The sequence below is a fragment of the Macaca fascicularis genome, chromosome 1 (genome assembly GCF_037993035.2).
Source record: "Macaca fascicularis isolate 582-1 chromosome 1, T2T-MFA8v1.1".
NCBI lineage: Eukaryota > Metazoa > Chordata > Mammalia > Primates > Cercopithecidae > Macaca > Macaca fascicularis.
Window position 1 is genome coordinate 11,441,008 of NC_088375.1, and position 23,935 is coordinate 11,464,942.

The 23,935-nt window shown below is 35.9% G+C and overlaps 1 protein-coding gene across 9 annotated transcripts in view; it reads right to left on the reverse strand.

Moving 5' to 3' along the window:
- The window catches only part of RYR2 (ryanodine receptor 2), a 787,495-nt gene that overhangs the window by 115,873 nt on the left and 647,687 nt on the right, over positions 1-23,935 (reverse strand). For all 9 annotated transcript variants that reach the window (XM_065543167.2, XM_065543147.2, XM_074038447.1 and 6 more), the window contains 8 exons: positions 21,477-21,537; positions 20,027-20,265; positions 18,407-18,488; positions 15,173-15,303; positions 10,852-11,172; positions 9,351-9,591; positions 8,880-8,967; positions 6,222-6,314 (listed from right to left, as the gene is read on the reverse strand). In XM_065543167.2, coding sequence (XP_065399239.1) covers positions 6,222-6,314; positions 8,880-8,967; positions 9,351-9,591; positions 10,852-11,172; positions 15,173-15,303; positions 18,407-18,488; positions 20,027-20,265; positions 21,477-21,537 — 1,256 coding nt within the window. The remainder of the gene's footprint in view (positions 1-6,221; positions 6,315-8,879; positions 8,968-9,350; positions 9,592-10,851; positions 11,173-15,172; positions 15,304-18,406; positions 18,489-20,026; positions 20,266-21,476; positions 21,538-23,935) is intronic.

Genomic DNA, 23,935 nt, shown 5'->3' on the forward strand with positions numbered 1-23,935 from the left:
AAAACAAAACAGAATTTAATATACAAATGATCTGTTTTACTTAACAGAAGGTAAAATATATCATAGCATGAGGTTGAAAGATATTTTTAGGATAGCAAAAGTAGTGAAACAAGTAAGTCACCATACAGCAATGCTAGCTTCTGTATTACGTTATAAAATTTATTGTGTAATAATTATACTATATATTGATATGTTAAACCTATAATTTTCTGAACCATAGCAGTAAGAATCACACTTCTGTTCCAAAAAGATGTGCTTATTGTATGAATCCCATTTTTATATGTACCAACTTGTAAGAGATTATTCTAAGTTTATTAGGAAAAACATGATGAATAATTTGTACTGTTAAGTTGATTAATTCATTAAAAAATGGATCAGTCATTTAAAATGGGCTCTTTGTTCAAACGACAACATAACTAAAATGATAAAAATAATTACCCAAATGAAGAACAACTATCTGAAAAATTAAGCAAATTGATACAAATTATACAAACATACTTCTATCCAATACTAGTAATTTAGTTTCAGCAAAGCAACATCCCCAGTGTAGTCTAAATTGTATTGGTTTGGAGTTTTCCTAGTCTAAATTTGTTGGTGTTAGAGTTTTCATTGATTTTAACCTGGAAAGTTCTTCTGGTTTTATGGTCGTAGAGGCAGACGGAGCTTATATCTGGTTTAATATTTATAAATATTTGTGAGCTTATAATAAAAATAATCAACACTAAACGCATCTACAAATTACTCAATTTTGAGTAATACTAGGCAAATGAATTCCTACTTATACACAAACAATAATTTTGCTTTCCACCCGAGAAGAAATCTAGAACTGGAAAGAGTAGTAAATATTTGAATATTTATGGGTGATATCACTGTTAATATGAGGAAATTAAATCTATAAGCAATAAAATATCCTCCTGTACACATATATTGGGTATTTTTTGTTCATTTGTTTAGTGCCTATTTCCTCGCCAAACTATGTAGCTCCTTTGGGGCAGCTGCCAAACCTGTTTTGTCCTTTCTCTGTATTCAAAGCCAAGCACTGTGCCTTGCTCATAGGAGCAGCTTGATAATTTAAACAGAGCCGCCAAAGCTAATGAATTTGCACACTTTTTCATTTTCAATCTGAGCATTTGGATCAGTTATGAAGATGTAATAACATGGCCCATATGTGGGCATATTTAAGAAGGAAAGTGGGATAACCTGAGCCCTTTCTTAAATCAATCACCTGAGTGCTTTTTCTTTTTCTTTTCTTTTTTTTTTTTTTTTTTGAGACAGAGTCTCGCTCTGTTACCAGGCTAGAGTGCAGTGGTGCGATCTCGGCTCATTGCAGTGTCCGCCTCCTGGGTTTAAGCAATTTTCTGCCTCAGCCTCCCAAGTAGCTGGGATTACAGGTGCCCACCACCATGCCCGGCTAAATTTTTTTGTATTTTTAGTAGAGATGGGGTTTCACCAACTTGGCCAGGCTGGTCTTGAACTTCTGACCTCGTGATCCACCTGGCTTGGCCTCCCAAAGTGCTGGGATAACAGGTGTGAGCCACCGCATCCGGCCACCTGAGCCCTTTCTTAAATCAATCAATCAATCAATCAATCAATCAACCTCTGCTTCTGCCTCCTCTCTCTCTCACACACCAACAAACATACAAATATGATTGTAGCGATTTCACATAAAATAGCCTTAAATTTAATAGTGGACCAGGAAAATAAGAAAGACATCAAACAGACTCTTTTTCAAAGATACTATTAGACTTGAGCAAAAGCAGTGCTATGGCTACATAAAATGGGATAGTAGCAGGCTCCACCACCCTCTCTCCTCATGACCCATCTAGAAAAGACTCATTTTTCAATCCCTATTCAAATCTTCACTTACCTCTGACATCTTTGACTATCTTATCAATTTATTTGTCTCATACATTTTCTAAGTACTTATTAACTATATGATTGTTAGATATCCAGTTGCACTTTAACTTTATCAATTTGTTACTACAATTCATATCTGTTAAAATTTGTTGCATGCCTACAATCTGCGAGGCACGATACACACATTATTCTGATGTTTACAAGCCTCCATCAAGGTAAGCAACATGACAAGCATTTTGCTGCTACCAACAATGAGGTTTAAGATGAGTGAAGGGATTATGAAGTGGCAGAGTCAGCACTCCAGGCTGATCTGCCTCTGAAAGCCAAGCTCTCTCCTTTACCACATTATGAACGGGAAGCACAGTTTTAATCGGTTTCACAGGACCTTTCTGTGGGAACTTACAAAAAATGTTCTAATATTCCTACAATGAAATAGCCTACCAAAAAAAAAAAAAAAACCCACAAAAAGATACCTTTTTGTATTTTAGATATAGTAATTATAAAAATGAGCCTAGCTTTAAATGTCCAAGGCCTGTGATTATATTTCGACAGGAAATGAAATCTTAAGAAAAAAATAGAGTACAATTGTGTAATGCAACAGGCAAAACCCACCTTTTCTCACACCCACAAATAAACACAGAGAATCTGTAATAAACGCTATCTATCAATGCTATCTACCTATCTATCTATCTATCTATCTATCTCTCTATCTATCTGGTTTTCTTTTCTTTTGTTTTGTTTTTTGAGACGGAGTTTCACTCTTGTTGTCCAGGCTAGAGTGCAATGGCACAATCTCGGCTCACTGCAACCTCCACCTCCTGGGTTCAAGCGATTCTCCTGTCTTGACCTCCTGAGTGGCTGGGATTACAGGTGCCCGCCACTACGCCAGGTTAATTTTTCATATTTCTAGTAGAGACGGGGTTTCACCACATTGGCCACGCTGGTCTCAAACTCCTGACCTCAGGTGATCTGACTGCCTCGGCCTCCCAAAGTGCTGGGATTACAGGCGTGAGCCACCGTGCCTGGCCTGGTCTATGTTTTTTAAAATAAGTTACAAAAACCCCAAGTTTCATAAGACAAGTTAGGAAAATTTCAAACATATTATTACAAATTTCAGCAATGCTAGCCATATAATGTGGTGCCACTGTGGATTTCGTACCACTGCAACAGTGAGTCAGTAAACGCAAAGTAAAATAAGATACATTTTTTAAAAGCCCAATGACCACATTTATAAATTCTTTAAAGTCAAAATTTATTTCATCCATATTAATTAGGTAGCTACTAGGCACCAAGCACTGCATTGAGCTTTAGAGTTAGCAAGTGAATGACGTATGTTTCCTGCCCTTGAGGGACAGATATCTAAGTCACAGATGGGCTGCAGAACAAGGGGCCACGTGCCCTGCTAGGAGAAACCAAGGGCTAAGAGGGCACATGGGAAAGCAGAAAGAGAAAGGCTTCGCTGTAGAGAAAGCAGTCATATGCTATTCTGTTGGTGCAAAAGTAATCACAGTGTTTGCCACTGAAAGTAATAGCAAACACCGGGGTTACTTTTGCATCATAATACATATAGCTCTGTCATATGCAAACTGACATACTGAGTAAAAGTCAACTAAGGTCCACTTTTCACAGTGATCACCACCATTACACATATCCCTGAGGGTTTCCATGCCACACATAGGTGGTCACTTTCTTTCCTTATGGCCAATTTTCTATGCACTGGCCTCTCTCTGCCTTGTGAGCTATGTACCTTTTGCTCTATGTCAAAATGAGGTCCCTTCTCCCGGATCACCATATTCTAGACTGGCCTGCTGGCTTCAATCTATTTTCTATTTAGAAAATAGTTTTGGAACTGGCACTGCATGCAAACAGTGATTATCCCCTGCTTGAGTGACTGGCTGAAGACTGATAGGAATCACTTGTCCTCTGGTTCCTGTTTCTACTTGCATTTGGTCTAAATCTGTTTGAAAGGAGTTCCTTTTTCCTTGAGAACTCTGCAGGGCGGCTCTCTCTGCCGCTTTGATGCCTCAGGCAGATGGTTTGAGATCTTGTTACAAGAATCCCTGAAGCACTCGGCATCTCTCCCTTCTCAGCATTATGGGGGAAACAATTCTGCATCCACTCCGCCTCATAGGTAACACCTACGGCAATCCTCCTGTTAATCACTCTCGGCACTAGGCTTGGGTCCTTCATGCCATCCAGGTTCAGCAGAGCCCCCAATCATGCTGAAAAACTGCAGTTCCTGTGCTTCTATGGCAGACATAATGTGGACATCATGATTTCTTGAGCAAAACAATATAAAACATGAATGTGTTGACTCTATTGTTTGAACTAGAAGCATTATTTCAAGCAAAAAAAAAAAAGTGTATTATACCTACATGATATAAAATTACAAATAATTTTTTTAAACTTTTAAAAATAAGCTAAGTATAATCAGTAATTTCTAAAAATTTCAACTTTATTACCATTATTTTCTTTCTTTCTTTCTTTCTTTCTTTTTTTTATAAAGATGGTCTCACTCTGTGGCCCCAGTTGGAATACAATGGTGTGATCATAGCTCATTGCAGCCTTGAACTTCTGGGCTCAAGCAATCATCACACCTCAGCCTCCTTAAGTGGCTAGAACTACAGGTGTGTGCCATCACACCTGGCTAATTTTTTAACATATTTTGTAGAGATAGGGTCTAACTATGTTGCCCAGGCTGGTCTCGAACTCTTGGCCTCAAGCAGTCCTCCCACCTTAACCTCCCAAAGCCCTGAGAATTACTATCATTTTCTATATGTTTTGCCTCAGAGTACTATAAGTCATATATTAAAAAAAAAAAACAAAAAACTCAATTTTTTAGTTTGAGAAAATTTGTGGGTCAGAAATGTTAGAATTAAGAGGCTCTTACCCATTACTTCCCTTTTTTCTTCTTGCAAATAAGACTAAACTGTGTTACTATTAGCCAATGTTTATGGATGTCTCACTCTACATTCTACAATGTGCAGTGCTTTGAGAGCATCTTTGAGAATCACTGGACTCGACTGATGGAAAAGAAGGAAAAGGATGTCTGTACAGGAATACACAGACTTCTCCTGGCATTAGCTTCTAGTTCATGTGCTGTCAGGTCAAACACACGGCATTCAAAACTCTAAACAAGACTAGGCCTATCAAGCAATGCCATTCTATTTCCCTGGTGGCAGATTGCAGAGCAGGCCTGAGGATCCGGTGACTTCTGGAGGTCAGTGGAGTGGGTATACCCAAGCTACTCTGTTGCCAGAATGTATTAAGTCAGTAGAGGCTAATTTCCTCTGCCTGAGTACCACTCATTTTTGGATCTTTGGCCATCTGGCTGCCAAATATCACCACATGTAATATATTTATTTCTCATTTAGCAGGAATTACATATACAAAGCCCTTTAAAAACGTTGTAAATGGAAGCTCCTCTCCTCCCCAATACGATAGAGAAAACAAAAATCAGGAAAGATACTTCCCACTTCATGTGTGAGAACCTGGAATTCGTCCATGTGGCTTTTAAATAATGCAGCGAATTTATTTTGAGGTCTGTTTATTTGGTACACATAAGCACACAAATATTCACACTTGATGGATACATAGTGTTGACGTATTAAACACACATTATACTGACTGATAATTTTGTGAGTGGGGTGTGGTGTGTGCGTGTGTGTGAAGAATGTCTTTATTCTGTTGCTCTGACATCTTGGAGAATTGCTAATCCTGGGGAGACAGCAGTCCCTCCCATGGTTAGGCAATTCCTAGAGAAGGAAATGGGTTCCTTGGTCCGGGGAGCTTGCTTTTTGTATATAAATCAACTAATCCAGAGCCCACACTGACCCCCACCTCCCCCAAGGGGCTCTTATACTCTGGGCTACTATCCACCTGCCCTAATTATTCTGGGACTAGGTACCAGGCAACCAAGAACAGCCTCTCCGATGTGGAGCCCCTGAAAATTATTCAAATTAGCCAATCAGAAACCCATTTGCCATGCCTTGTCCATTCCTTCCAGTGGAGACCGTGAGGCAAGCTCTCACCCACGTCTTCTCCTTGCTTTCTCTGCCTCCTGACCAACCCTGACCCCTCCCCAACGGCCCTGCTTGGCATGGCATGCCTCCGGTTTCCAGGGATCTGTCAGTAGAAATGTCTTCCTTCATGACAGTCATTTCCCGTCTGCATGTCTTAACCACACCTGATTCAAACAAATTCCAGTAACCTTAAAACAGCTTGCGTGTTTTAACCAATTTATAACATTACCAAATCTATCAGATTCCAGTTACAAATCTTCGAAAATCTAAAAAAAAAAAGATCAATTCATGAAAGTCACATTCGGATATTTTCTAGAAGAGTGAAACAGTTTATAGTCATACCTTGGACATCTTGGACTTGGTATCAGTAATAAGGAAAGACATATTGTTGATTTCATTCTGTACAACGAAGTTCTGCTCTTCTCTTTTGAAATTCTGAGAAGTTGCAAAGGAAATTTCAGTTAAAACCACTTAAAGAAGTCTTTGTAATTAGAGGTTACACAGAACCTGCAAGCTTTTACAGAGATAAGTATTAATTTGATATATAAGAAACATCAAAAAAGGATACAAGTATTTCTTGAGTATCTAATGAGGGTACTTGGCTGGGAGCAACAGTTCTGTGAACTAGATATGAATATGCGCATTGCAAAGATGGGAAAACTAAGGTTCAGAAAATATAATTACAAGATCACACGTTTACCAAGGAGTAGCATGAATATTCAAACCCCTGATTAGCTGGTGAAAGGCATATACTGATTCCTAAGATTAATTAACCTAGACTTTCCAAGGACGCATAGAACTATGATGTAACTTTCTATTCTGTCAGATTTTTTACCTCTTTTTAAAATACCATATCATTATTTATTCCCTTTTAATTTGGGAACATAAAAAGACTAGCAAAATCAATTTATCTTTAAATATTTGGGGAAAAACATAACACATTAGCCAATTTATGTTTATATTAATATATGCCCATGAGATTCAAAAGTACATATTCAGATATTTTTGCTTATTCTTGAAAGTATTATTAGATGTGCATCTGAAAACCTACTGATTATGATAAATACTCTTGTTCCAAACTTTAATCTTGTACCTAAATCTAAAGACACTTCTTCAGCATTTTAATGATTGAGGAAGCTGAAGATTTGCAGTTCTTCAAATAAAAATATACAGTTTTTTTTTTTGTTTTGTTTTTTTGTTTTTTTTTTGAGACAGAGTCTTGCTCTGTCGCCCAGGCTGGAGTGCAGTGGCGCAGTCTTGGCTCACCGCAAGCTCCGCCTCCCAGGTTCACACCATTCTCCTGCCTTAGCCTCCCCAGCAGCTGGGATTACAGGCGCACGCTGCCACGCCCGGCTAATTTTTGTATATTTAGTAGAGACGGGGTTTCACCGTGTTAACCAGGATGGTCTCAATTTCCTGACCTCGTGATCCGCCTGCCTCGGCCTCCCAAAGTGCTGGCATTACAGGCATGAGCCACTGCGCCCCGCAAAAATATGCAGTTTTTAGTAATTTTTTCCTGGTATCCCCCTATTTTCCCATTAGGCATTCTAGGTGAAGTAACCCAACAGGAAAAACAAGAGGCAAAAAGCAAAAATTCATCTTTGTTCTTTGGCAACTCAAAATGGACTGATTTCTTCTGGAATTTATTTATTTATTCACTCATTCATGTATGTATTTAGGGACAGGGTCTGGCTCTGTCACCCAGGCTGGGATGCAGCTTGCAATGATAGGGCACTGTAGCCTCCAACTCCTGAAGTCAAGCAATGTTCCCACCTGTCACTGGGCATGCATATCTATCTATCTATCAGTCTGTCTGTCTATCTACATATCTAATCTATTTATCTTTTTAGAGTGGATTTTGAATTTTCCTTCATAATACCTTGGATGACCTATTGCATCCCCCAAACGTGAGTTACACAGGATAAATAAATTTGTATCCTTGTGAAGATACAAATTTGCATGTTAAGAAATCATTATTTCATATATCCTTTCTGAGTGATTGTTTTTATGTATGTTTTTATATAAAGTTTCCTATTAAGTTTGACAGACTCCTCAGATATAGGCAATAAATAATATTTATTATCCCAAATATTAAATGTGAATACTTTATTTAAAAATAATGTGTTCAAAGTAATTTGATTTGAACACATAATATTTTACAGTCTGATGAAGTAAACTGGTAAGATAACTCAGATGATAAAACTGAGGTTGAAATTTTTATTTTTATTTTCTGTCTCCCATTTACAGAGTGACATAGAATTATAATAGATATAAAAATTCTAAACTTTTAAAATAATTCAGGATAATCATCAATGCTGAATTACCTATATTCTGCTAGTTACTGAAAATAAATGGTAGAATACTACACAATTCTTATGATAGAATATTATACAATTCTTATGATTAAAATCTTTTCCAGATTTAAAAATGTATAGTTCCACTTGCACTATACAAAATAGTGAAAATTCACCAAATATGTCCTTTAGAAATTCTATCAACAGGATTGTCAGTAGAAAGAAGCTTTATTTTAAAAGCCAACAGATTCTAAAATGTGAGCCAAACTAAATTCCTGTAGATGTAAAGTGTGTGAAGATAAAACAAATTTATGGAAGCAGTACCTTTACAAGTAATATGAGTGTGTGTTATTGTTGGAAATCGCTAGTCTATTTAAGCACATCTCAGACTGAGTACTGCATATTAAGAGAACAGAATGCCAAGAGATAGGGAAAGCTAAATAGTAAAAATAGTACATCTTAATGTAACGTCAATATTAGTCTAAAATATAGGGGCAAATTTAAAATATGTTTATGGAGTGCAATTAAAAATTCCTGTGATTTTTTTTAAGAAGATAAATTGCAAAACTCAAAAGAGGGTTTATATTCCCTCAAACTCCTCAGGGGAACCTATCCTCTCTCCTCAACTGTTACATGAAACCTAGGAGGCAAGTAGGCAGGTGCCTACCAAACAGTAGGCGTGATCTGTCAATGTTTTCACACTCACATGGGATTTCGACCAGTAGATAAACACTTCTGCCACCATGCGGAAGAGCTCCTCTGCTTCCGGGTTAGGCTCCTTCAGCCACTTTGCCCTGGATCACATAATAAATAAAGCGGTTTCACAGCTACTCCTTAAAGTTAATTAAAAAAAAAAATCACCCTCCTAAAGTTAAATGTACTGACCACAGAGCTCATGGTGGTTTCAGCATAGAGCTGTAACATTAAAAAAAAATTTAAACATCATAACTGTCAAACTGTTAACTTTTACATGCCAAATCAGAATGAAATGACCAACTTTGATTTTAAGGCGTTTTAATTTTAAGCCGAAAATTAACTTACCTATAAACAATTAATTATGTTATCATTACCAACAAGCTCATGGCCAAATAGTGAATGAAGTGATTCAAGAAGGACATGTGAGCCAAGAAAGGTTATCACTGAATTGGGGAAATTACTAAATTACTTTTGATCATACCTGTTATAGTCCACAAATCTAATCAAGAGAGGGTAGAAGGCATAGAGATCTCTGGCCAGCGTGGTGAACTCATCTAGGATGAGGAGTTCAGCCTCTGACATGTCCCCCCTGGCCTCGGCTTTCAGGTGGTCTTCCTCAGACACCACCATGGCTGCCTTTTTCTTGAGTTTCTCCATTAACGGCAAGAAATGAGTTTTCAAGAGCTGAGGTTTCACTTTATTTATTATAGGCTGGGAAAACACTGTTTAAAGACAGACATTAGTATTCTGCTCTGTATAACCATTCATTAAAATGATGAGAGATTATAATTATAATTGCAACATGATTAAAGCCTCCTTCTCCAGCACATGACTTCCTTAAGGGTACAGCTCATGCCTCAGCCATTTTTCTAGTCCAAGCTCTAATTGCATAGTTGCTATTACAAAAAAATGATTACTAAGTTGAATTCAATGATCTTCCTTGTTTTTAGAATAGATTGATAGCTAATTTAGAATGGAAAAAAAGATTTTCAGTCATTTTGGAAATCATTTTCACACAATAAATAAAATCCCCAAATGGAAAAGTTTCCCCTAACCCTTAGAATAGGAACAAGCTCTGCTACATAATTACTACATGAGACTACATGCAGTTATCTCATTTTAACTATCCCCATCCTTGGCCCAATGGAAGAGTTAGATTACATGGAACACTGCTCTCTTACTTAATAATAACCATAGTTATTAGTAATAGTTCTAAACTTGATTAGGCCATTTTTTAAAACTATTTTTTCCCTGAAGGTAACATATATGCACAGGGGAAAAGTACACAAGAGAAAAGTTAAAGTCAACCATAATCATCTATCCAAATTAATACGTCATTGCTGCATTTCTCTGGAGCTTTCATCAGTAGATACATTAATATACATATATATTACACACATAACATTCTGAATTCATTGTTTTAAAACCTCTTCATTTTGCCCTTCATAATATGAGGATTTCCAGGGCATAAAACATTGTTGGAACTTTAACATTTAAAGATGACATAATATTCTGGCATGTAGATGTACATAACTTATTTAGCCATATTCTAGTTATTGGATACTTAGATTGCTTTAAACTTTGCAATATAAATAATGCAATAATTGTAGATATTAGACTACATTTTTTTGGTTTACCCATTTTTTGGTTTAGCCACAGATGGCTAAAAGAGGATTGCTAAAAGTTGAACGTTTTATTTTTGTCTCTGGCTATAGACTCATTAGTTTTTCCTGCTGTGTTTATTGATTAATCTTACAGAGACTGACAAGTCAGAAAAATATTTACTTAAAAGTAGTAACTATTTAAAATAAACCCAATGCCTGTTTTTATCTACATTAAACAACAGCATGACAAATAATGCTATTTTTGAGTAAAGAAAATATTAATAAAAATTGTGATGGGAAAATTCTAGTTTATATATTTAAAATTCTTTTGGAAATAAAATAGATTGAAGGGGTACAATGTCTTCTTCTGATTCTTACCTGCTAGCCTCTTCATCCAGGCTCCCTCATCAATCCCCAAGTTATTATATATGATTTTCAATATGTTCCCTAGAAGTGTGTTCATGTGCTCTGAGTTCAGGGCTGTGCAGCACATCTCGGCCCGTTCTGGATTGTTCTCAGGCCCATGCTCCCACCAACGAGACATGTAGCTGCAAAGCATGGGCAGTATGACTTCCATCACATGTGGCATTTGAGTGTAGCGAATGCCGGACTCAGCTAATTCCACGATTTCTTCCATGAGTTTCTCCAAAGACGGTATATTTGGACAAACATCTTCCACATTAGTTGGCAAACTGAGAGCTGGAGAAGTACACATAAAAAATGGATTATATTCAAAGAAAGTACCGAGATGGCAGATGGCAGATTTCCACAGGCAACTATTGCATTTTGGACTTCAAAACTTAGCAAGATCTGGCATGCCTTTAACTGGCTCCTTCTCCTGTTTTTCAAGGTAGCTATTTCAAAGCTTCTGTTTCCTCCAAGTTCCTACTGTACCAACACTCCCAGAAAACAGCCATTCCTCCTACTTCACAGCAAACAAGAGTATCAAATATTTCCTCCTCGAACTTTGCTGCTCTCACGACCTACAAGCCATTTATGACTGGCTCCACACTGGCCTCCTTTCCCCGTCTCTGAGGACGTTTTGAAGTCCTCCACTCATGGCTCCACCGAATACCCGATGCCTTACTCAGGCCTGTATTTTCAGGCCTCTAATACCTCCTACCCAGCAGATACTCAAATCTTTCCCGGATTACTTAGCTTTCCAGGCACTCTCCATCCGCAGGAACAAAGCTGCTTTTCACTGCGCAGCAAAATCACACTTTACAACTCATCTTCATCTTTCCAACGGTTCAGTGGCATTGCATATCCCTGACCAAATTCCCTTTTCCTAAAACTCCCTTCTTTCTTAACATCAATGTGCCCAGCCTTTCTGGCTCCCTCTGAACGTTGTCAGTGTCCTTACTGACTCTCTTCTCCTTGCTGAACTTTGTTGTTGTTGTTGTTGCTGTTGTTGAGGCGGAGTCTCGCTCTGTTGCCAGGCTGCAGTGAGGTGGCACGATCTTGGCTCACTGCAACCTCTGCCTCGCCGGTTCAAGCGATTCTCCTGCCTCAGCCTCCTGAGTAGCTGGGATTACAGGCACGCAGCACCGTGCCCGGTTAATTTTTGTATTTTTAGTGGAGACAGGGTTTCACCATGTTGGTCAGGCTGGTCTTGAACTCCTGACCTCGTGATCCACCTGCCTTGGCCTCTCAAAGTGCTGGGATTACAGGCGTGAGCCACCACGCCTGGCCCTTGCTGAACTTTTAAATGCTGATTATCTTTAGGAATCTATCTTTGATTCTCTTCTTGTTTTTGGTTTGCATGTTCATCTAGACAATTTTGGCCATTCTTTCTGCTATAAGCTAGTATCTCTAAAGCCATGTTTCTTAGAAACTGTTCTGACTCATCCTGGATGTCTCAACCGCAACTAAAACACAATGGGTCTAAATTTAAACTTCTCCTTTTCTCTCCAGCCTATCTTGAGCATGCACTAACTTGGTGGGGACATTATCCAGTCAGTCACCCAGGCAAAAAACCTGGGAGAACGTCTAGGCTGTGATGCTCCCTCATCTGCCACACGAGATGACTCTCCCTCTAGGAGCTCTCACAATCAACACACATACACGCTGTCCGAGGGGCCTGCTCAGTCACCTTGCTCTTGAATTACCACCTATTCTAATTGCTGACTTATAGCTATTCATGTTCCTTATTGTTGTCTGTTGTCAGGATACATTTCTGAAATGCAAATCTACTCATTTTACCTTTTTTTTTTTTTTTTTTTTTTTTTTTTTGAGACAGAGCCCTGCTCTGTTGCCCAGGCGGGAGTACAGTGGTACTATCTTGGCTCATTGCAACCTCCACCTCCTGGGTTCAAGAGATTCTCCCGGCTCAGCTTCCCGAGTAGCTGGGATTACAGGTGCCCACCACCACACCCGACTACTTTTTTTATTTTTAGTACAGATGGGGTTTCACCATGTTGGCCAGGCTGGTCTCGAACTCCTGACCTCAGGTGCCTGCCTCCGCCTCCCAAAGTGCTGGGATTACTGGTGTGAGCCACTGCGCCCGGCTCATCTTACCTTTTTAAAGCCAGTAAAAGAATTCTATTTGCCACTGGTACAGTCCCCACTCCTCACCTGACATAAAAAGCCTTCCTCCCCTCTTTCTAGCTTTCTATTACTGTCTCATCTTTCACCCTTTACTTTCCTGAATGCTATCTCCAACCATGTTAGAATGCTTGAAGTTTCTCCTCATGTAGCAGAGTTTCAGTCTTCCTAATCTCAAGACTCATCTTGTATCAGCTTTGTGAAGTCTTTCCAGGTGTTCCTGGCTAAAACTACCTTTTTTGTTGTCCCCAGTACTCTTTATTTTTATTATTATTATTATTTTTGAGACAGTGCATTGCTCTGTTGCCCAGACTTGAGTGCAATGGCATGATCTCAGTTCACTGCAACCTCTGCCTCCTGGGTTAAAGCGATTCTCCTACCTCAGCCTCCCAAGTAGCTGGGATTATAGGGGCCTGGCACCATGCCTGGATAATTTTTGATTTTTAGTTGAGACAGGGTTTCACTATGTTGGCCAGGCTGGTCTCGAACTCCTGACCTCGTGATCCACCCACCTTGGCCTCCCAAAGTGCTGGGATTATAGGTGTGAGCCATTGTGCCCTGGCCCCAATGCTTTTTATTCTTAATTCTATCACATATGTTATCGATCTTTCTCCCTCGACTGCCACTAAAAAGTCCCTGAGGAAAAAAATTGTCTTCTTCATCTTTGTATCGTATCTCCCTCATCTACCACAGTGTACATCACAAACAAGTATATGTTGAATGACTGAAAAATGAAATCATTACATTCAATTTCTTTACTTTGTTATGCAAATGATATTACAGAAACGTAAGCAGGTAAATTATCTGCTTTGTGTATTTCCTTATCTGTAATGAAATAACAAATCTGCTTCATTATTGGTTCATAGCAAAAATATGAACTGATCAAAAGCCTCAATAAGTCAACCTTTATATGTTTACACAGAAGATTAAGAGCTCAAACAACCATTTTTCACTAACTACTTACAAATATATTGTGGAAATTATGTGGAAAAATATTACGAAGCACATTCAACGTATTTTTCTTTAACTTCATGTTTTATATAAAGTCAGAATTATAAAATAGTCAAATAATGATTACATGAATTATTAAAAGATTCCTTACTTCATGAAATTCACTATAAAATCAATATAACCAGCAGCTCCCATAAAAACATGAGTTATACAGAGAAATAAGCTAATAAACAGGTATGAATTTATGAACAGCAAACAATCCTTGCCCAAACTATGAGAGCTCTTTAGGGCTATTGGAAAACAACTAAAATATAATAAACTTTACCAGACTTAGAAGACATTAAACAGGAAAAACATTCCATAAGAGATCACTTTTGTAGTGTTCAGGCTATGAGAACTGTGCTTTGATTGCTTGAAAGTACTGATTAGAAGAATAACTAGTTTATACTTTATTATTTGTATATCCAACTCAATTCAAATCCTAGTTAATAATTCAAATGACTTCTCAAAGTCCAACCATTGAAATCATCAGCAAGGGTTCAAAAGCTTTCTTAACTGGGACAGTGGAGAAAATGGGCCTATCTGCCCAGTGAATAATCAGATTTTCCTAAACGCAACATGAATCATGAGGATCTACAGATTCTCTTTATCTATATAGGGAAACATAAATCTTAGGGACACATAAGCGTGGGCCAGGTACAGATTTAAAGTCATTGATTAAGTGTCTCTCAGATTTATGTTTTAAAGTGTTTTCATGAAAAAAGCTTCAACTATTAAAAAATCACATGGAATAAAATTGTCCTAATAAGGTAGACATATCTGGTGAAAAAGAAATAATTAAAGGTATAAATTCATAAAATCTAAGTAATAAAAATGGCATACACCTTGCTGACAAACTATAATAGATAACTGAATCATAAATCAGACCAACCTATTTTTTCCATGATTATTATTTTGTCTTATTTTTAAGAGTTTTGTCTATAGCTCATTAACTGAGAAGAAATCCAATGAATTTTCTTTCAGAAATACTAGAGAAATTGAATATAGTATCCAAAAACATAGAATACCAAACAATAACATTTAAGAACAAACAAGATTGGAGATAGTAAACTGAAACAGCTCATTAAAAATCACTATCGGACAATATGATAAATATCAAGTATTAGCTTCATATTTCAAAGCACTGCACATGTTTCTGTGTTACCTGCTCTTTCTCGTGAAGACTTGGTATTGTAGATGGAGTAAATATTATGTTTGTCCAGATGAGTTTCCAAAAATGCTACAGGAAAGGCACCAGCAAACGCAGCAAGACATTCTCCTAATGCAGAACGTTGCCTGTAAGTAGAAAATGCTTATGTTTTAATGTCTTCCAAGTGAGTAACTAAAAAAGTCATATTACAATTAGCAAGTTTGACCTAAAAGGAATAATATTCCTATGAATTAACTTCCGAATCCAGTTTCTGCATTGCTAAACATCATGTGCGTTCAATAGCAATATCCTTACCATTTGAAAAAAAGCTAAACTATCTATTAGCCAAAAATTATCTGTCAACTTTTTTCCTCATATCTGATTGGACTAGTCCTTTTATTTCATTAATTCACTTTAAAATTCTGTTTCAATTAGTGATTCTCAGACTGATTCTGATAATCTGTGTTGGTATTCCAGAAATAGCAATGTTTCTTTTGGATGACTTATGTTAAAATATCTAGATTTTTAGATATTTTAGAAAAAGTTCCACTGTAACTTTTTCTAAATATCTATTTTTATCAAAATGTCTTTTCCTTACCTTTGAAATTTTATTTTTTTTGTTTTCCCCAATCACTTTATAATTGTAAAATTAATTGCACAAAAAAGACTTAAAAACCAAGCCACCAAAAACCAAAACATTGTTCAGAACCTAAAAAAATGACCTCGAATTTTGTCCAGATAAATACATACGCAAAAACAACAATGACAAAAACAAAAGCAACAGCAGTAAGAAGGAATTAGAGGGTTTGAAAAAGCAGATATTAAAATACTTTTAAAAAATACTAACAATTCAGGCTATATGATACTGATTTATTCATAAAAAATCAAATAATAGAACAGAATAGAAATTCTAAATGTAATCCAGTAAATATATTACTCTATGTGATGGTTTATTTTACATCAGGGAATAAAATAAATATTTAATAAATGATTACTTTACACATGGTTGATGATTTTTAAAAATTTTAAGTTGAATCCTACATAATACCCAAGAGAAATAAAATTCAGATATATTTCTAGCAAATTCCCTTCTTATCTCAGAGATAATTGTTCCAGACATTCTCTGCTTTCCTCGAGCTTTCCACATGTCTTTTCTCAGCCATTGTCTGGCTTAGGACTCAAGTCATTCTTCATTGAGGAAATAGAAGCTACTAGACACAGACCTACCTGATATAGCTTCTACCTATTTTCTGTTGCATAGAGAAAAGTTATAAGCTTCGAAAGTCGCCTTCTAAAAGATACATTCTTGACTACCTTGTTCTGTAAATTGTCTGATTATTCATAGGACAAACTATCCCTAGCCACTATAATATTTATCAGTTTGCTTGTCTGTTTTGGTTTGGTTTCCTCCACCAGAAATAAAACCTATGAGAGTAGAGAAGTATCTTGTTTATTTCTGTATCCCAGCATCTGGCATTTAATAAATATTTAGGACACAAACAATAGGATTAAAAAGTTAAATATAAGGAACTGGAAGCATGTAAAGTCTAGGAGAATAAATGTTTGAAATTCTAACTGCTAAATGTGTAGTCTAAATTTATCGGAATCATAAAACTAAGGGGAAGAAACATACATGAAATAACTGATAGATTTGATTATGTCAAAATTACATAAAATTTGATTATATAAAAATTCAACATTACCATGTCATAAAATGCTATCTGCATACAGTTTTAATATATAAACACTATAAAGGTTAAAAAAATGCTAAAACTCACAAAAACAGGAGAAACAATAGGCAAGAGGTTAATCATTTCAATAAACAAAAGCATTATTACAAATCAGCATGACGATACATTAATAGAAAAATAGATGCAAGATGAGAAAAGCTAATTCATAAAGTAAAGAAACACAAATGGCAAGGTAAACATGAAAAAAATAGCAAGTAGATAGTAATCAGGAAAGTGCATTTGAAAATATAAATAGGAATCCTATATTTTAATGATCACATACACAAGCATGAAAAAGAAAAAAAGATAATCTGAGTAAGGAACAAGTGAGGAAGTTAGCATTCACTTCTAAAACTTGAGAATGTAAATGGAATCAATTTTCTGAAAACATAGTGAAATGAGTACTGTAATCCTGTAATACAGGCATACCCTTTAACCTACAATTCCAAATTCTGAGAATATAGCTAAGGGAAATAAGTATAAAAATACAATGGAATCTAGGAACATAGATCTAGCATTATACATATATTAGTGAAAAACAGAAAACAGCCAACATGTCAAAAATAAAGTCACATATCAATAAATTATACTTAATATCGTTCATAACCATAAAATAATATGAAAAATTGAGTTTACTTAAGATGAAGGTAAAAAATCTAAAATGTTCAGAGTAAACTCAATTATGTTTCTCCATTGATCTCATTTTCTATTTTTATGTACAACTGTCATCCTATTTTAATTATTGTAGCTTTATAGGTTTTAATATTTGGTAGCCCAAATGAGTACCTGTTCATTACTCTTTTATTCCCCTGCAAATTCTATTGGCTAGTCTCATGGGTTTATTCTTTGAAATAAACTTTTGAATGATTTTGTGAAGTTGGATAAAAAGCAAATTTCTGTTTGAAATTGTATTATAATTACAGATTAATTTGGGGAGACCTTATATCTATTCATAATTAAATCTTCTATCAGAAAATGTTTTTATTTATTCTGGCCTTTTTAAAAAACGTCCCTGTTTTTCTTCTCTGGTTCACAGAAATTTCTTACTAAAGTTACCAGTGATCTCTTTATTTTAAATTTACCGGGGATACCTTTTCTTATGTTACCTATTCACATCATTTAACACTGCAAATCACTCCGTCCTGAAACTTGAGAACATGAGAAAATAAAACTAAGTTTAATAACTGCTCATATTCATGTTTACTTTGAATTTCTGATATATAATGCGAAACTGTACTAGCAGGTGCTTTCAAAAGACTCAAACACTCTAAGTTGAAACTTCATATTAAGTATAGTCTTTACCATTAGTGTTTTACTTTCTTTTTATAACACCATTGTCCTCTATTATATCAATTCTTATTTTGTTTAAAGATTGTCTAATTACTTCCAAGGAATTTCATAGGTCAATCCGGTTTAGTTTATAACCTGGAAACAGGTTATGAAATGAAGAGTCTTGAAATAAATAGTTATAAAACTTGAAGCAGCAATTAATACAAAATTAAACTTTAAAAATTCTTACCTCTCCACATAAATACTCTTGCTGGTTCCCAAAGCATATAAGCTAGTCAGAATTCTATAACAAGACACCTGGACATCTTCCACTAAGGAAAAAGAGAATCTCACTTGAAAGAAAAACCCACTTGTTTATACATTGTCCTGAGAAAGTTTAAGCTATATATTATTAAGTTTAGGCTATATACTATTCATCCATAGAAAACAATGAAATCATGTCTTTTGCAGCAACATGGATGGAACTGGGGGTTGTTATCTTAAGTGAAACAAGCCAGGCACATAAAGTCAAATATCACATTCCTCACTTATAAGTGGGTACTAAACCATGTGTACACATGGACATAGAGAGGAGAATAATAGACAAGACTCAGAAGAGTGAGGGGGCAGGAGGGGGTGGATGATGAGAAATTACTTAATGGGCACAACGTTCATTATTTGGGTGATGGATACCCTAAAAGTCCAGACAACTGTCCTTGTAACCCATACATTTATACAAATAAAAATAACTGAACAAAAGGCACATCTAAGCATGCTTTTTTTTTTTTTTTTTTTGAGAGAGAGAGAGAGTCTTGCTCTGTCACCCAGGCTGGAGTGCAGTGGCAATATTGGCTCACTGCAACCTCCACCTCCTGGGTTCAAGTGATTCTCTTGTCTCAGCCTCCCGAGTAGCTGGGATTACAGGTGCGCACCATCATGCCCAGCTAAGTTTGTGTTTTTAGTAGAGACAGGGTTTTGCCACATTGGCCAGGCTGGTCTCGAACTCCTGACCTCAGGTGATCCACCCACCTCAGCCTCCCAAAGTGCTGGGAATACAGGCATGAGCCACTGCGCCCAGACTAAGCATGCTTTCTTAAAACAAAATTTAAAATAAACATTCTGCCACTGGTAGTTGTGGCATCCACTAAGTAACAGCAGTTTTTGCACAGATGTGCCCATCAACTGAGGAATGTAAAATGCATGAGTCTGAGTTGGTGATGCTACTCAACAAAGGCTCATGTCCTGAGCAGGACAGTGGGGAGTTGAAGCAGCTCATGTGCTATTTTTTCCACATAATCTTGGGCATTCTGTGTATATTTTTATTAACTACCAAACGCCAGCCCCAAACAGAGGATTAAAGCTTCCCTAAAAACTGTCAGAAACCTCTAAACAGGATACTGAGACATTCTAAAAGAACAATTATTTAAACACAGACTTTGTCAATTACTTAGACACAGTCTTCACATTACTATGTTGCCAAGCTTGGAGAAACAATCTGCACTGACTCAGAAATAATTTGAAAACATTTAATGTTGCATGTTATATGGTCCAACTGCATTAAAACATTTACGTGAAAAGAGGCAAAATGTGGAAATAGTGATCGTTTGGAAACTTTACTTCAACAATGTGGAAGTTATTTTCTATAACCAGTACCTTACTGGTCTTCTCTGTGGGTGCATGTAATTCAGAGACCTATTTCTGTAAGAATGCTGTCTATCGCTCAAATGTCAACCTATAACATTTTGCAATAAAAAAGGCATTTTAACATGGAAACTGTTTTCGTAATCCAGATGTGGCTATTACTGTTTTCGATTGTACTAGAGGGTATTTTTATTTTTTTAAAAAAACTCCAAGATATAAATTTACATACATATGAGGTCTTCTCCGAACTGATGCTGGCCAATATGTTCAAATAATGACGACAGCATTGGAAGCAGGGCCACTGTGGTGTAATTGATAATCTGAGTAACCCCTTTGGGCTGGTTTCGGGTGTGAGTGAACTGGCCCTGCTTGAGGTTTTCCATGGTCTTCTCCAGATCCTCTGCGGCATTGTCCAGAAAAGCTCTGAGTGCACTTTTAACACTCTCCAGGCCAGTCTTCATCACTGTCCTAGAAAGTAAATAAAGGAGGACTCGTATCTTCCAACAGGAACAAATGAAATATAAATGAAATGTGGTTCTCCTATGATGTTTATTTCTCCATTACTCTACCCACCTGGTAACTAACTTTTAAAATCAACTCTAAAACAAGTTTTTTCAATAACTTGAAGTTACAGCAGCACTGCTCTGTAAATTATCTTTTCCAAATACCTTCATAGTCAATTTATGAAAACCTTGCTGCAAAAGTCTGTGCTAACGCTGTATGTTTGTCATTAATGGCCTCCAATTTAACAAAACACAGTTTCTGAGTGAGTATAGTTAATCTCAAATCCAACAAAATGGAATGTTTCCTGAGGCGATGGGTAGGAAAAAAAAAACATTTCATGCCAGCTAAACCAACTCAACAAATGATACAGAATGTTTGTGTTTTAAGGTGTAGCAATCAAATCTTTTCTAAAGAAGCCGCTGAAGGCTGAACTTCATACCCTAATGCCACAATTTCTAGTAGGAAGTGAGGGTCTGTAATGGTGTTTCCTTTTTGCATTTATTATAGAAAAGATCTTAAATGAAATCTTAAACACAAGAATGGATAATCAAAGAGTATTGTGGAATGTTCTCTTTAGGAGACATTTATAAACTTTTATTTAGATTTATCCTAGATATAAACTAAATGTATGGCTTAAAGGCTGAATCAATCGCGCTAAATGAATTGATTTTATATTTGGTCAACATGCTAGATTTCTGGTCAAGTTGACAGGGCAGAGTAGAAAGCACACAGATGGGAATTTGTCTGCCTACACACTTAGTATGCAATCTTAAACATCACTTTATTCATCTGTAAAATGAGAATAAAACTCTGTTTCCTAAAAAGCCAAATGTTATTATGAATGTTAAGCACAAATATCATGCCTGGTAGCTAATAAGATCTCCAGAATTGTCAGATTACCATTTTTTTCCTGCATGATATATTACCAATTCAACCCTCCTTTATGGTCCTAGCTGCTACAGAAATTACTTGAGATTAAATAATAATCTATATATGATCATAAAAATAAGCTGCCATTGTATTAATTTTGAAAAGTTTTTCTTTTCACCTACACTAAAGACTTCATTACAAATCCAAAGAATGAAATCAAGACTCTGGGTCCTTCTTAACATTCTTAAATATATACATGTATCATTATTATAGTAATTTATTTAAGTAAAAATGTATCCATTTACCTTGCATCCAAAGTCTGACCCAAAATATGAAGACAGTTGACAATTGATGTTGCATCATTGCCTGAAGAGGAAACAAAATGCCGTATAAATTGCCCTGAGAATTTCTCAATGTTCTTCTTTTCTACCAATATTTGTGCTAGAAAAATTAGTCAATGACACAACTCAACAGCAATAACTTAATTTAAAAGATTTTGTAATAATCAAGTTTGAAATCATGCAGTTTTTCTGCTTAAAAGTGGTTATGCAAATGTAAGTAGAAAAGCAATAAAGCATGTCTCATCAAATAGCTGACATGCCCAAGAAGCATTCAAAAGCATTGCACCAGGCTAAAAGAGTTTTAACCGAGGTTTTCAATAACCCTCTCTGCCTCCCATCTCACTGGATTTTTCAGTCTTATTGGTTACAAACTTTTAAAGTCAGCTCATATCCTTTATGAAATGAGGTGGGCTTAAAGTTTAAAATTTTTAATTCCATTTTAATTGTACCAAGTATTTCTGCTTTCTTATTTTATTCCACTGCATTAAGATGAATTAACTTGCCTGAATTCAATTGCATGAAGGTAAATTAATTTCCTTGAATGTTATTGGTCTTTGGCAAAAACCAAAAAGCACCAAACCATCATGTAAAAAAAAAAAAAAAAAAAAAATCAGAGGCTAAAGAAGTTAAATAATACTCCTATGAGATTTTGAGATGGTAGTAACTCCTCTTGAAAGTAATATAAAATTCACTCATTTTGATTGGCATATTTTACCAGGAAGTACAGAAATGTGAGTGATAAAAGCATTACATACGCTTTTCTTTGTAATGGTGATATAGAAAGCAAATAAAATGATGAATTCAAGGTAACAAAATAATTTGACCACTTACAATACAGTTTGACATGATCAGTTCCTCATTTTACACACACACACACACACACACACACACACACACACAATCATCTCCTGGGTGTTGAGATTGACAAATATTATTTGAATATTTGAATGTAAGTTTTTATAATACTGGTATATGTTATATTATTTATACAAAAAAGTAACCTAAAATGAATGACCTAAGTACACACTGAAATTAACAATTGTATTAGAACATAGGCAAACCAGTTTAGTGATATGATACAAATAAGAAAAAATAAGCTATTTATTACTGAGATTCTGAGTTTTTATAAAAATATTCCCTCATCTTGTGCTTCAAGTCTCAGAATTCCTGGTAATAATGAAGACAAAATGAGCAGAAAGGTAGGATTTGTTATTTCCCTGTCCATTGGTAGATGCCAGCTCTGGGCCTTCTCCTGGAACCCTTAGATGTATTCGTTTGATGATTAATTCATTTAACAAATAAAGATTAAAACCAGGCACTCTCAAATTTCCAGTAATAAACAAAATAGTCCTCGTGGTACTAGCATTTTAAAGGGGGATATAGATAATGAATCAGTAAGCAAACAACAACAACAACAAAATATTTAGCAAAATATCAGCATATAACACAATAGCAGGCCACAGTTAAATACATGTATAAAATATATTTGTTATATATAAAAATAGATTATATAAATATATAATATATAACATATAATATATAAGTACATAAATAAATTATATATAACATATATATTATATATAAATATAAAATATAAAGTACATACATATACATATAGGTGGGAGATGTCAGGTTCTAGACATCTATAGTACAATATAAAATATAAAGTACAATATAAAATATAAAGTACATTACATATTTGTTACAAATATATATATTCCAAATATATATATATTTGTTCCATATATATATATTTGTTCCATTTATATATATTTTTGTTCCATATATATATATATTTGTTCCATATATATATAAAATATCAGAAACTGGGTAGAATAACAGGGAAAGAGGTCACGAGTCCTTCCTGGAGGCAGCATTTGAGCAGAGGTTGGAATGACATGAAGAAACAAACCATCCATGTATCTGAGAAGGAGACCCAGGTACAGGGAAGAGCACATGCAAAGGCTCTGAGGCAAAAATGAACCTGGTGTTCCAAGCAAGGAGGGTCAAGTGGCTAAGGTGGTCAGAGCAAGAGGAAAGAAGCAGAGTATGAGGTGGGAGATGTCAGGTTCTAGAGCTTCATTAGAGCGAGCCCTTGGATTTTCAGTGCAGTAGGAAGACATTCTTAGGTTCTGAGCAGGATGGGATATGATATGATTTCTATTTTCAAAGAATTCCCTATGTGGGAAATTCTGGCAGAGCAAGAGTGGAAGACAATTAGGGACCTACTGCAGGAACGGAATCAGTTCACTGATGATGGTGAATTCAGAATAGGGTATCAGTGGTGAAGAACTTGAGAATATATATTTGAAGGATTTACTTACGGATTGAATGTGAGGTGAGTGGGAAAGCAGTCAAGGATAAGTCTAAGGTTTTCTGCCTAAGTAACTGGGTGAAAGGTGGCACCATTGAATGGTACACAC